The 14706-nt window shown below is 38.2% G+C and overlaps 1 protein-coding gene and 1 long non-coding RNA gene across 3 annotated transcripts in view; one reads left to right on the forward strand and one right to left on the reverse strand.

Annotated features, from left to right (window-relative positions):
• The window catches only part of LOC136262768 (uncharacterized), a 51651-nt gene extending 44752 nt beyond the window's left edge, over window positions 1-6899 (reverse strand). Inside the window, exons 1-3 of the mRNA XM_066057169.1 lie at window positions 6747-6899; window positions 6516-6682; window positions 4324-5102 (exon numbers count right to left, since the gene is read on the reverse strand). Of these exons, the coding sequence (XP_065913241.1) occupies window positions 4324-5102; window positions 6516-6654 (918 nt within the window). The 5' untranslated portion in view covers window positions 6655-6682; window positions 6747-6899. The remainder of the gene's footprint in view (window positions 1-4323; window positions 5103-6515; window positions 6683-6746) is intronic.
• A 5473-nt stretch (window positions 6900-12372) lies between these two features.
• On the forward strand, window positions 12373-14124 carry LOC136262823 (uncharacterized). 2 transcript variants are annotated; one of them, XR_010704346.1, is made up of 8 exons: window positions 12373-12561; window positions 12778-12844; window positions 12890-13001; window positions 13050-13150; window positions 13200-13439; window positions 13495-13551; window positions 13604-13665; window positions 13722-14124. It is a non-coding gene; the product is annotated as an uncharacterized lncRNA (long non-coding RNA). The 2 variants fall into 2 exon arrangements; XR_010704344.1 differs by having other exon boundaries at window positions 12374-12556.
• The last annotated feature ends 582 nt before the right edge of the window (window positions 14125-14706 follow it).

Here is a 14706-nt window from a genome sequence, read left to right on the forward strand (position 1 = left end):
GACTTTAACTGTTCTAAATTTCTAGGCTTCCACGTATTCCGAAGATATTGCTTCATTGAACCCCAGACTAACTCAATTGGATTTAAGTCTGGGGATTCGGGAGGAGTATACCACCATTTGACTTCATTGTCTTCGAAGAACTTTTCAATTAATTTCGATGAATGTTTGGGGTCATTGTCTTGATATAACCTATGGCTGTCGGCAAATTTCTGCTCTATAAATGGCAAAAGACCAGCTTCCAGAATCCTTTGGAGTCGTTGAGCATTCATTATCCCGTTGAACATAACAATTTTGGTTGCCCCCCTTGCTGAGATCCCACCCCAAATGTGTACCTTGACAGGGTGCTTGGCCCGTTGCTTCAGTGCTCGTGGTTGCTTGATCTTTCTAAAGCAGATCCTACTGTGACTATCAAGCTGCACTGTACACTCGTCCGAAAAAATGCAATTTGCGAAAGTCTCTTTAGTTCTTTGCTGCTCCTTTGCCCAAATAAGACGTTTAGTTTTGTTGAGCTAAAATATTAAATGTACATTTATGGGGTAAACATATTTGTAACTGGGCCTGCGATAATAGGGCATGTGTGCACAAACTACACCCTGTCACACAATGGGTCATATCTCAGTACTGGAATAGAATATCTACATTCTATAACTTGCATGGGTAATATGTGCTGAAAATTTCATAGCCATAGCATAATAGTATCAAAAGTTATGAGCCATGAAAGCTTGAAAAATTAGGCTAATTTTATGTGCCCCATGCCCTATTTTCGCAGGCCTGGTCACATTTTCATTGGGATGCCAACCACTATGTGGAGGCAGAGATATAGTGGAGATTTAACCTTACACTATAATCTTACACAGTATGATAGCAGTAAAGAGTTTTCTGTTGTTCTGCCACAATGTCCTCCTGGCAAAGCAAATTTGGCCAGGGTGTTGGTTAAAGTGACTGAACATGTGGAGCCACAGAATACACTAGGAGGGAGCAGGTAAATTCACCTGTATACTGTTGAAAAATGTACATACAGTAGCACCAGCAGTAGTGTTCATAATGGAAACTGAGCTACAAGTAAAGTCTGAAGGATGCCTTAGGGGGAATACCCAAGAGTGCACTACACATTACTACACAAGGCTCAACATTGCGTTTATGCCAACGTGCGACAAAGAGTAGCAGCTGATGCAGTGATAAAAAGTTCATAGTATCAAGTCAACACCTTTACAGTATGCTTTTAGGTATGAGGGAGTGGTAAAGCAATAAGAGTATTCTATGTACATGTATGTTTGTAAAAATACTGAAAATTACAAATAGCTTCTAACCATTAATAGTTCACCTAGGGAAATTGGAAACAGTGAAATGGAAACTGGAAATAGTCAAATTGTCATATAAACGTACCCTAGAGTAAAACCCTTGTTTATTAGCCACCTCTTAAAGGCCACTTTCTTATAAAGACAACCTCTGTACAAAGACCACATTGCAATCAGATCTCAAAGATGGCTAGGAACCACTTTGTGATCACCTTTGATAAAGACCACCTCTTTACATGGTAAGCTTCAAACATGTATTTCATGACTCGTATCAATGTCATCTCTTTGTCGACACTTCACTCAAATCATATACCATCATCACTTAGTCCATACCAACATAAATAATACTATGGTACCAGAATGTATTATATAATATTCCATGTAAGTGAAATGTAGCTATGTAGTACACTACAACCTACTGTATCAATGAAGATCCTAGTCTTTTTAGCTGTTTTGATAAAGCGGTCTAACATGGGATGCTTGGAACTTAGCTGTTATCAAAATGTGAAACAGTGAAAACCTGGATATCCTCTTATTCACATACTCAAGAGGAGTTGGAAAATCTTTGTTTCATTGCAGCCATTTCCTTATGTATGTCACGTTGAAGCAATCATACGCGATTGATTTTTTTCATTAATTTCATCTTTGCAGCTTCTGTTTATGGTGAACATGATGGTAAAAGTTTCAACTCCATGTAACACTCTGTTTATGAGTTACAATAGTTTTAGCAAGTGCCTGTAATATATTTTCTCGATACTTCTTGTATAAATCAATCGTTCTGTTGTTGCTACTTTGTAGCACTATAACTCTAAAAGTTCTTGGCATGTGAAGCTGAAACTTCGCCAGAGCATACACTTGGCCATGTAGATTATAAATATTAAAAGTTAATTTGAAATGTGTAATTATGTCAGGTTTTTGCATATCCGGTCACATTTATGCAAATTAAAATATCAGTACACACTAAACGCTATATGTGTTTTAACATAGTGCGCCAGCCTGAAATTCTGTAGATGGAAGGCCATTCCAGATACTGTATCAATCAACTGCGTTTGAATCTTAACAGGGTTTGACAAAGTTTAAATGTACAGCTGGGTTCTAGGAGTAAAGACATTCAATGAGTTGGACCTGAATAGAAAATAATATTATTATACCCTGACCTCTTGAATACTGCTTACATTTGGGATCAAATATTCAGTATACACAAACACATTTTACTACTTACTTATTTTAGGCCTTTATTTAGGAAATGACTCGAGGGGGTAAAACAACCACAAAGAAGTCAGTGTGAGTGTTTATTACAAATGAAGTAGGATTCCAAAGTACAGTAGCAAAACAAGAGATGATGGTAGCTATGAGGTAAATTTGAAATGATGGTAGCTATTTGGCATAGTGCACTGTTTTTTATCACTGGAACTCTATTTCATTTTAAAATTAAAACTTGCACTAGCTAGTTTGTTTTGTTATACTGTAGCATATGTAGCTATAAAATACACACGTGACTGTGACTGCTATGTTAGAGTATCTCAATCTCACAACTCAGCTACACAGTAGATCAAGCTAGTGAACATAGAAAAATTCCTTGTTTGCCTATGAAGCTAGATCATTATTGTGGTATATTCTGATTGTCTATGGGGGTGTGGTAATTCGTAGCCCATGTACTAGAGTCTGTTTATAAGCATCTAAAATAGTTTTGTGGCTTCTAAATATGCTTGCTCAAGGATACACCCACAACCAACCAAAATCCGTAGCCAGCCTTCAGCCGGCTGCACTCCTCCTGGTTTAAAGATGGAGCAGAAGCCATGAAATGCATGGCCCTTCATCAAACTGCGCCAATGTAACAAATACCCTGCCGTTCTGGTTAAATTCATGTGATTATGTCTAGATACCTGTATCATATAACCCTCCCTGTTATATAAATAGCAATAAAGTACTAGGGAGCCACTACTGCTCCAAGTTTGTCAATAGTACTAACCATTATAATATTTGATACGTCATACTTACTTCACGAAGCAGTTGACAATACTTTGGCCGGGTACAAACCCAGCCCATTTGCCTTCTTACACGTTTTATTGTGGAAGAAGACACAGGTATTTCGGGCCATCGCAATGCGAGCATGTCCTTTAATTTCACTGCTGTAATTTCATCATCTTGGTTGAGCATTTCTTCTATAAAAGTCTTCATTTCATCCGTTATTTTTCTCGGTCTTCTTCTCCGCGGTAAGTCTACTACAGCTTGATGTCGCCGGTATTTTGACAAGTAGTAAATGGCTCGCAGTGTCACTGGTGTAACTCCCTCTTGTTGTACTTGGTCATAAATATTTTTGACCTTCCAGCCTTGCTGATGCAACGCAATGACTCTATTCCTCGCTTCCAGGCTTAACCTCGGCATGGTAACACGTTTTGTCACTATCGTAAATTACAAGGTATGTAGAAAACCGATAGAAACCGGTGTATTTCTAAATAGTGCTCAACATTAAACAACAATACAGTCACAATAAATAAAAGTCCAGATCGAGGTCCAGATGCCAGCTTTAAACTCCATGATTAGAATGAACGAAGACTGAATTAACATTTTCTCCGTAAGGTACAGTATAGATGGTGGTCGAGAATGACTGGATCGGTTTAATCAAGCAGTCTTTTATTCATGGCAACACTGTGAGTCGTTCGGACTGATCCTGCAGTGAATAGAACACTTATTAATGTAAGAAACACTGTAGCTATTGTATCACTGTACAGTACAATGTTCTTTTAGCGTGCTTACAATACAGATGCATGCGTAGGAATGAGACAAGCTACACGCTACACCCGTGTAGTTACTGAGTGTAGCTAGGGCACGCGTGTAGAGTAAAATGTACACCCGTGCACTGAGTCCATAGCACTCGTGTAGAGTAGCGTGTAATTGCGTGAAAAGTAGCGTGCATTTTTATTATCCACGCGTACATTTACCTAGCACACGCGTTTTAGTGCTCAACAGCACGCGTTGTGTCACTACGCGTGCATGAAGTTTAATTTGGGCGGTACTGTACCTCTGAGTCACATTCATCAGTAAACCCACTGTGTACATGGTTAGAACTTTCAGATGCAGAACCTTTGTTAGTAGAACTTTCAGATGCAGACCCCTTTTTAGTGGAACTTTCAGATGCAGTCTCTTTGTTAGTGGATCTTTCATCGCAAGTTCCGGAGTAACTGGATGTCTTTGAAGGACCTCTTGTGACATACAAGCAACCACTCCCCATGAGAGCTCGTGCAGTTTCCACGTCCCAGTCTTCAGCGTTTTCTACATCCTTAAGGGTGGCTGGACGTATAAATCTTCCATTGGCATACATGTACTGGACAGTGGTGGTCTCTTCCCAACAAAAAGCGTCACAATTTTTTTTACTCAGCTCATTTGCTTGGCCACATTCTCTTACCCACACATCTTTCATAAGTGATTCCCTCTCTGGCCCAGTTGGTGTTGTAGTACATTCTTTAGATAATCTAATCACTCTAAGGCGGTATTCTTTGACCTTTCGCTTAACGGGACCTTTCATTGGATACTTTCCTTTCCCTTTACGTTTGCTATTGTTTGGACCAAGAGCCACGCTTTCTGTATGTTCATTTGGCTTTCTGTTGAAAAGTTTGCCCAGGGTTGTTCGTAAATTCTTTCCTTTGGTGCTTACGTCAGCCACCTTGAGGTGAGTTGATTTATAAAGACTTGGCAATTCCTGTGAGGCTGTAGAAATCAGTCCCCTCAATAAACAACGCTGCCCACAGTTCATTTCTGTTGAAATTTCATCAACCTCTGGTGAGTCTAAATGCAAGTTTGCTATGCAAGAAATAGTAAACACTTAGAAATACCACATACATGCCATATGTACACAAGTTAGGTAATCAACATCTGACAAATAAACTAACTAAAATATGACAAAGCATCCAGCGTGTCGGGTGTATCCATTCACTGGACTGGACTACTGGACTGGACTACTGTACTCACATAAAATTTGTTCAAACACATTTTTTCAACCAGACACCTTTTCCAATGATTTCAAACAGTAGTACACCACACTTGAAGCTAGGGCTCTCCTCTCCATGTCTTGTCTTGCATAAAAATGAGGCATGTACATACAGCTAACTGTAGTCTATCTTTTTTTTAAATTAGGCGCTACAGCACAAGTGCTGAAGGTCTGTAAGATACCTGGTCCTACAGCCTGTTTAAAGATGTTATATTAAGTATGTTTGAAAAAGGTGCTATATAGTTTTGTACGTCTATAACTTTGGTTTGAACCCATTACATTCACTGTATTTTTTTGCAAATATGTGTAACCTTACCTTCCTGTTTGAAAGCATGCGCATTGGGAAGCAATTCTTTAACACTACATACTCATTGCTATTTACAAACATCATAAACCAAAGAGCCAGCAAAGCTAGAGTAAATGCACAGCCTACAGGCTATTTCTATATCATATGGTGTAAAACATGTAATATGGTGGCTATTTTACAAAAGAAGGCTATATAGACAAGACGGCAGTGTTAACAGTGCTTGAAACATTGCTAGTAGTAGGCAGATTACGATAAAGAACTACACCAAGGTTTTAATGATGTAGTTTTTGTGATCAATGTACAAGTTTTATGTCTCATGGTGAATGGTGTCAGTTTCTAAGACATTTATTTTAGTTAAGTTTGGCAATAAAAGGCAAGAAAGCAAAAAAAATTTGAGTCCAGTAGTCCAGTCCAGTGAATGGATACACCCCAGTGATGTCTGACCATAATGCAATTTACCAGGACAGACTGTCCCATCAAAGCACAAGATGGGCTCCAAAATGTATGAGATCAAACTGTTGTAAAGGTTTTGCAGTTGTTGATCATTGGAAAGCACTTGACTTAGGCTAAAACATATTGTCTTGCAATGTCATGTATGTCCTGTTATTGCTTGTGCCCCCCTCGCCCCAGCTGTGGACACCCACATTATCTCCACCACTGATGCATAATTACATTAGTCAACAATTTGTTTTATACTGACCAGGTACTTTGATGTGCTTGGCTAGACAATTTTTAACAGGCCCCACCTCATGCACAGACTGCATGAGCTAGCCAAGGTACCTCCTTCCGTGAAAAAATGTAATTTACCCCCTTCCAGCATAATTTCTCCCTACATGACTGGCTGACAGTAAACAAGAATCATGGCTGACAGTTTAAATATTTGCAGCCAGTTTAGCTTGTGAACTATATATGGTCGTACCCAGAGACATCTTTGAAGTGAATCCGTGGCGCAGCAAAATCCCCAAAAACCTTCTGTCTCCACCCTTCTCTTGCACCCAGGCTGAAAATTCAACTGTAGCTGCACAACCAGTAGAAAATCCTTCTAAAGGATCATCCATTTCAGAGTAGCTAGGTTTGTACTGTGAACTGTCGAAAAATGAAGACATGCAATAAAGGTATACTGATCATTGTGATACAGACATTAACTCACTAGCTAACAAAAACCGTATAGGCTTATAAAAGGCTATACTGGTTATAAGTAGGTAGCCGTGACGACTGGACGTCCGCCGGAGTACGTAGTAGCCTCACCAACGTTCTACGGTATAATAATAGCGACCACTCTGTCGGAGATGTTATTAAAAAGTACCACGTGATCAATTCATTCCATCCTCACATAATATATACGTAGGACTAAGGAAGTTATAACAACCGGAACCGGAATCCGTAATGATCTTACAATTGCTGTTTCAAGTGTATCATAAGGCCAGGCAAAGTAGATTCCTTGTTTCCCATCAACCACTTACTCAATTTTAATCATTATTCATTATGCTGGAATACTTCAAGTGATCCAGCCTGGAGCTTTTCATAAAAACGTTTCTCCTGGCAAAACTTAAGTATCACCTGTAAATAAGATGGCGTTTCACGTTGCATGAGAGCACAATAATGAAAGTTGAGGCAGCAATGTTTTGGTACAAGTGGGTGCTGATGGGAAACAAGGAATCTACTAACTACTTTGCCTGGCCTAATGCTATATGTGCATTCGTATATACTGCTTTATTTGTATCTGCATATTGACCATTGCCTTAAGAGCAGTTATGCACACAGCACTATCACTGCAAGTGGTTTGTGTTCTTTACCACTGTATATCCGACCTACTCCTGTATTCCACACAGCAGAGCTAGCTATAGCAATAACTTTAGCCAGTGCAATTAAAAATTGTACTACAGTTACTGGTCATGTGATGCAATGTCAATGTCTATATGTCTAATTGTATTATATTGTGTTCTCAAGATACAACCAAAAAAAAACCAACTTCTTTGGCTCATGCGCATGCATTCATAATCAGAGATAAACAGACTGAGTGCTCTATTGGTGTGGTTTAATCAAAGCAAAAGGCTGATAGTCTGACAAATTCTGATAATATGCAATGCATATATGTAGCTGCATGATTGACATGCCTTTAACAGCAAGCGCAACAAAAATTTCATCATTGTGACCATTCCGTCTCATGATTGATATACCTTGACTGTTCTATTAGAATAGATTGCCACCCGATCCTTAGATTAAAAACAGGTCCTGCACTTCAACCTATGGGATAGTTTGAGGTAGTTTCCATTTATGATTCTTTTGCCAGTGAGATGCAAAAATCTGACCCATGCAGTATATACCAATACCTGACTGTCAATTTACCAGTAAGATCATACCAGTATAAGCAAAACTGAAAATTCTGTTACAGTAGTTCTACATATAGCTACATATATATATATTATGCAGGCCCTACATGCTCACATAACAGATCGTGAGTCTATAAATTATACCGAGCCAGTTATGGAATAATACCAAAAAGCAAAGTGATAAAGCAAACTGTTTGCCTATGTATGCACTGCTTTATTCCTAACATTTCTTTGCCCCTAACTTTCCCCTATATTACAATGCTGAATCAATTGCTGCCCAGGCTTTGTATTTTATTCCTTCCTGATATGCACATGTAAAAAGCATGGAGCGCTGTCACAAACCAGGAGAACTTGGTGCACCTCTATGCATGGTAAAGCCTAGATCAGAGTCTGTACATAATGTGACTCCAAGGTGCAACTTATTCTATGCACAGATCTCACACATAAGTTTAAGTCTTTTTTCCATTAGTGGATTAGGTATATAATCCTAAGATGCAGCACAAGCTGCTGTCAGACCTTCAGTGCTCGCCCTTGTAAAGCAGCAACAATTAACAATAACAATAACATGAGTGAGTACATGTATAAATTGTCTGGTATAAATTAAAATCCATTTACGTACAGTAGTAGAAGCATCCTAGCTCTTGTTGAGGCAGAGAGTTCTAATCTGAGATGGTGGCTGGATGTTGATCCTTTGCTAGGAGCTTCATGCAGCTAATGTCCTTGAATTTGTGTTTCAGATGGGTAAGGATAATTAAATTTTAAATTGAGTCTCAATTTCTTGATTAGGAATTCTACAGTACTTGATGTGTCTGGACTGTTCTACATGTCTTTTAGTGCAATTCATGAAGCAATGTTGTTACATTTGAATTATATTAAATACAAATTTGGCAGCTTTACTCAGTATCATTTTCAATATCTGAAGTAGTATTGTGGAAACCAATTGTAAATTATTGGAGCATATTCCACTATTGGCCGGATAATTGCATACTGTAGCTAATAAGCATTTGATTTCAAAGTATAGTTGAACATGCATGCATTGTCTTAAATTTAACTCCAGACTGAATGAGCTTTGTTGGTGATATTGTGCTTGCTGCAATGTTATAATGTAATCCAATAAGACAGATGAGTTATAAATGATCACATTTTGATAAGTTAGCCAGTCTTTAGTAGCGTCAATATAATATCCATTATAATTATTGTTTTTGAGCAATAAATCAAGTCTATATTATGCTCAGAATATTATATTGCTTTTGGGATCAAAATTATCTTCAAGAGGTGACTATTTTATTAGAGTGTTTCATTAGAGTAAGTGACCATTCTGTTACTATTAGCAAAAATATAATATTATTATACTCTTGCTATGAAGTTTCAATAATTAGTCAAAATATTAATAAGCTCTTCCTTTTTGGTTCGCACATTTAAATATTGAAAATCATTGTATTAGACACCCTGGTATAATGCTCAATGCTTTAGGTAGCCTATATTATGTTAACTATGCCAGCATAATTAGCTCATGCAATTCTGCCACTGAGACAATAGCTATCTCCTTGCAATTTGAGTGAGAATTGTTTTTGAGCTACCTCCACTAGAACCAAGTAAGGAATCAATACTAGAAGGTCCTTCACTAACAACTGGACTCTTTGAAATAGATCTACATGACTACCAGTATGAAATAACTCTGCACAACAGATGGCTATTTTATGTACATTAATGTGATATTATAATTAATGTACAGACTCTATACAGAGTATATATTGTGCTACATGTTCAGTTTGTTCTTGAAACATCACAACCTTGTTTACTATATATATAGCACTGGGACAAAAGGAATATTTAAAGACATCTACATTAAGTTTATAGTTGTTGAAGTTTCATTCCATCCATTGATTCAAATGAATAGACTTACAATCAAAATTCTAAAACTACAAAATATGTATAGCATAATATTATATGCATGGATTAATTTCATATGCCCTAATGATCACAGTTAACTGCTATAGCAGTATATAAGGTCATGCCCAGCTTTGTGACACCTTCAACCATATTAATGCCTGGTCTAAAAATATTATACATCCAGCCGATAAAGATGAAAAATTTCAAAGCAATTATCCAATGAAATTCTTTAAATGAATGTTCTATTAGGGTATATACATGACTGCTCTATAAGTTCCTGACCGCTCTATTAGAGTATATCAAACTGGCCTGTTGTCTCTATCAATGGCCACAGACTGGGGGGCTGTTCCTACGCCTTTGATAGCCAATGGCGGATCCAGGATGGGGCATTTGGGGCAAATCCCCCCCCCCCCCCCAGTGACCTTGTGGAGGAGCCATAGCTACTTCTCATACTATTACAACTTTATGTCAGCCCAAGATCAGCTTATATAACTCATGAAAATATGCACATTTATTAGCATTTATTACAAATTCACCTGAAACCAAAGCGAACCAAACTCAAACTAACTATAAAATTGTCACCCTGCACCTTCGTGCGTACTGAGCGCCTCTAAAAATAATTATTGTGTTGCTGTTGTTTAAGACATTCAGAGCTATTTAAACAGTTTTTAAGACTTCACAAAGGCCAAAATGGTAAAAATCAACAGTGAGATACTACTAAGAGATGTATTATTTGCTGCAGCAAAAATGCAGCAATTATAACAACAGATTCTGACTCTCCCTAACCACCTACAACTTGGCCTGTTTGTGCCCCTCCCCTTGCCAGGTCCTGGATCCGCCCCTGATAGCTGTGGCTAATTGCGAGCTAGATTATGGGTTAAATTATCAATAATATTAATACTGTACAACATAGGCGGCGGAAAGGGGGGGGGCTAGGGGGCTAAAGCCCCCCCTCAGAATGATATCATACCGAAATTATCTTTCTTGGAGTGGGGCTGAAAACCGTGATAAAGATCGAGATACTGGAGGTGGAAAGCTCTTGTGAGTTGCTAGAAATGGAGGTGGAAAGATCAGCTAGAAATGGAGGTGGAAAGCTCTTGTGAGTTGGCTGTGACCTTTTTTTTTTTGGTCTCACCTTACCAAACTATAGAAATAAGTCTGGGTCAGCTCAGCGGAGCCCCCCTCATATCAACTACTTCCTCCGCCGCTGCTGTACAATTTGATCAGTTATATTTTAGTCTCCGCCTCAATTCACTGCGAGTAGGCCACCATAATTAAGCATTATAATAAATAAATTATTAGCGATTATACAATTCGATCGATTTTGCTGATCGATGATACAATTCGATCGATTTTGCTGATCGATGATACAATTCGATCGATTTTGCTGATCGATGATACAATTCGATCGATTTTGCTGATCGATGATACAATTCGATCGATTTTGCTGATCGATGATACAATTCGATCGATTTTGCTGATCGATGATACAATTCGATCGATTTTGCTGATCGATGATACAATTCTATCGAATTTGCTGATCGATGATACAATTCTATCGAATTGGCTGATCGATGATACAATTCGATCGATTTTGCTGATCGATGATAAAATTCGATCGATTATACAACTCTATCGAATTTGCTGATCGATGATACAATTCTATCGAATTTGCTGATCGATGATACAATTCGATCGAATTTGCTGATCGATGATACAATTCGATCGATTTTGCTGATCGATGATAAAATTCAATTGGCTGAAATTTTTAATCGATTAAAAAATTCGATCGATTTTTCGCATTGAATTTTTGCCCACAATACGCGCCATACCCATCACCACAGAATATGGGGAATTCCACTTCTCGCTCAGCAGTGGAATTCCCACTGCTGAGCAAGAAGTATTGTTGCATCATTTTGTTAAGTATTGTTGCATCATTGTGGTACCTCCACTTTAGTTGTTTACCTTTATAAGTTGTTAACTTGATGTTTTTACTTACTTGAGATAGTCACTTGCCTATGAGTACACACCATTGTATTGAGAAGTATACAGTGGGTGAAACATGTTTGCTCACCACAAGCATACAAAGATCACTGAGATCCGATACAATCTGAAGTTACTCTCATTACATGTACAAACTTGTAGCTAGAAGCAACTGTAATTTCAAGATATTCCAGATTGCTAGATGGCTTCCTGATTCAATTGTGCCATTTTCCCCTTTAAAATGTATGGGGAGCACTGGAGAAAAATGTACCCTTTTTCAGTTTTTAAGCACTGTGCATGCCAAAGTAGCTAATTCCAACCCAACAAACTATATATTTCTGAGATTATCAATCAATCAATACTCTATCTATTGAGCATATAAAAAGCCCATTTTTCCAAAATTTAAAAATTGGGCTGGAATGCCTACTATTAGCATCGCTGTCAGCTCACTATAGTACGTTCGCGTTGAGCTGAATCCTGGGTTGTTGATTAAGAAGCCATACAAGATCAAAGGTTTTAAACATAATGTTTATGACGCATTTATTCGTAAGCCCATGTTACGGGCGCGCACTTAATTGTTGTGAATATGGCGTCCAGTGCACCGTCAGCGAGTGTGGAGCGAACCCCCTTGGAAAGAAGTTAAACAGCCAAACGAAGTATCTACTTATGAAACTATGGGAGTACTTTAAGCAAGAAGCGAAGAAATGTAAAATTTCTATCAACATCACGGAGAGAATCTCGAAGGCCACCGGTATTGTATGTATTTTTTTTCCTTACTTTAGCCCCTTTCTGTTACACCTTTCTAGCTATAAGTCATTAAGTCTAAGTCCTTGAAATTAGGTTAGGTAATCCTAAGGCTGCAGCACATGTTGCTGTAGACCTTCAGTGCCGGTCACTGTAAAGTGTTAATAATAATAATAAATAAAAGTAATGCCTTCTTTGCTGGGTTTTGGCATACATTACGCCACGCAGGGATTTCAAGGACATCTATTAGAATGGAGCACCGCAAGAAAGGTGATTTATTTACGCCAAGAAAAAGGTACAAAATGCACTTTGCACAAGCCCGCTCAATTGTAATCGTCAGGTACAAATGTTCACGAGTCCATGTTGATGCAGACAGTTTTGACCCAGATACTGTCAGACAAGATCCATTCATTGTACGGAAGGAAGGAAATCTATCGCTCTCAAAGATTTTGGTAAGTTAAATTTTGAAACCTGCAACTTTGTCACGTACTCCGTCTTAGGCCAAACTTAAGAATGATGGTGTTTTCTCTGGGGGTAGAACATTGCTTTAAAGAGTGTTGAGTGATATGGGATTTAAGTACAAGACGATTAATGACAAGAGGTTAGCATTGAAACTGTTTGTGCTTTAATGTCACTACACGTATATGCAGGGTATGCTATGAGCAGCCCTGCACAGTCCATCAGCATCATAAATATTAAAGACGAACGAGGTGCAACAGAACTGAAGGAAGACCGGTTGTGTATTTGGATGAGACTTGGGTAATGAAGAACTTCTAGAGCAATTCCTCATCCAAATCAGCAGTGATAGTGAAGATGGTGATGGTGGTATTAATGAATCTTCCACTAGCAGCAACGGGTCCAAGTCTTCTTCTGGGCTTACTTCATCTGATGTAAGATTGTTTGATATTTGCAGCATTGGTGTTACAACTTGATTTTGTTCCCCAGGAGTCATCGGGTAGCTGGGATTAAACTCTGTGAAGTACATGACAATACAGATGAAGTGTAAGTGTGTGCACTTTAATAAAAAAATACCATTGCTTTATTGTGCTAGCAGAAGTTGAACATACCATCCCTTGTATATTAAATCAGTGCAAGAGTGTTTGGAAGTCACTACAGGTACTATCAGCCCAAATTCATACAAACAGTATTATTTCATTTGTTGAAAATTTTAGAGTTTTTTGGGAATGTAACTTCAAAAACAAAATGCTGGCTGTAAAAACTGTGTACATGTGTGGTGAAGTGATGAGAAAAGGATTAAAATGACAAATTGACTAAATGGGAACAGAAGACGATAGTCAGCTGTGGTGAATGTGAAATAAAATACATGTTGTTTGGCTCACTTGCAGGAGCACCAATGCTGAATAACAGATTTTGAGCTGTTATAATTTGTTTTTTTTCTCTTTTGAGGCTGAAGAAGTTTTTTACCTGAATATAAGCAGGCCACTTATCTTCTAAATAGTGCAACAGTGGTCCCAGCTCTTCTACTTATGCAACTCTGTTTTACACACACAAAATCTGTTTTATTTTTCTTGTAAAAGTGTATTACAGCCTCTTACATAACGGATGGTGAAATCATGCGTGTTGAGGGCGGGTGTGTGACGTCTGGCTTGGCCACAAACATGTGTCAACATGACCATCAAAGGGCCGCGCTTTAGAGCCTTCCCCATTGAAAATGTATGGCGAAACCTTACAGTGCCATAACTGGAGTGTCTTACATTCGAATGAAGCGCTTTAAATATATTTTTAGCGGATCGAGAAGCGCTACGTATCGAGCAATACAGGAGGCCCATGCGATGTAGCAATCGTACATGTAAGTTATTAATCGTTTTTGAGGGTTCAGCTCAACGCGAACGTACTATATTCACAACCTTTAGGCAGTGGGCATTAAAAGGAATACTTCATTTATTAAACCTCTTGTACGTCTTCTATCAAGAACACCTCACTCAACACCTGTCATAAAATAATATTTTATCACCTTGACTTGATATAATTACGATGCGTACAGCCTCATTTTACTGACACCTCCTTCCCTCAAACTCAAATTTGAACTCGCAATCACGTGATAGAAGGAATTAAATGAAATTTTAATTTTCTTTGTCAACTGATGTTAGTAATAGCAAAATAACAAGGAACTGTACCTGCAGCGATGATTTTCAT

This window comes from Dysidea avara, chromosome 1 (genome assembly GCF_963678975.1).
Source record: "Dysidea avara chromosome 1, odDysAvar1.4, whole genome shotgun sequence".
Classification (NCBI taxonomy): Eukaryota; Metazoa; Porifera; class Demospongiae; order Dictyoceratida; family Dysideidae; genus Dysidea; species Dysidea avara.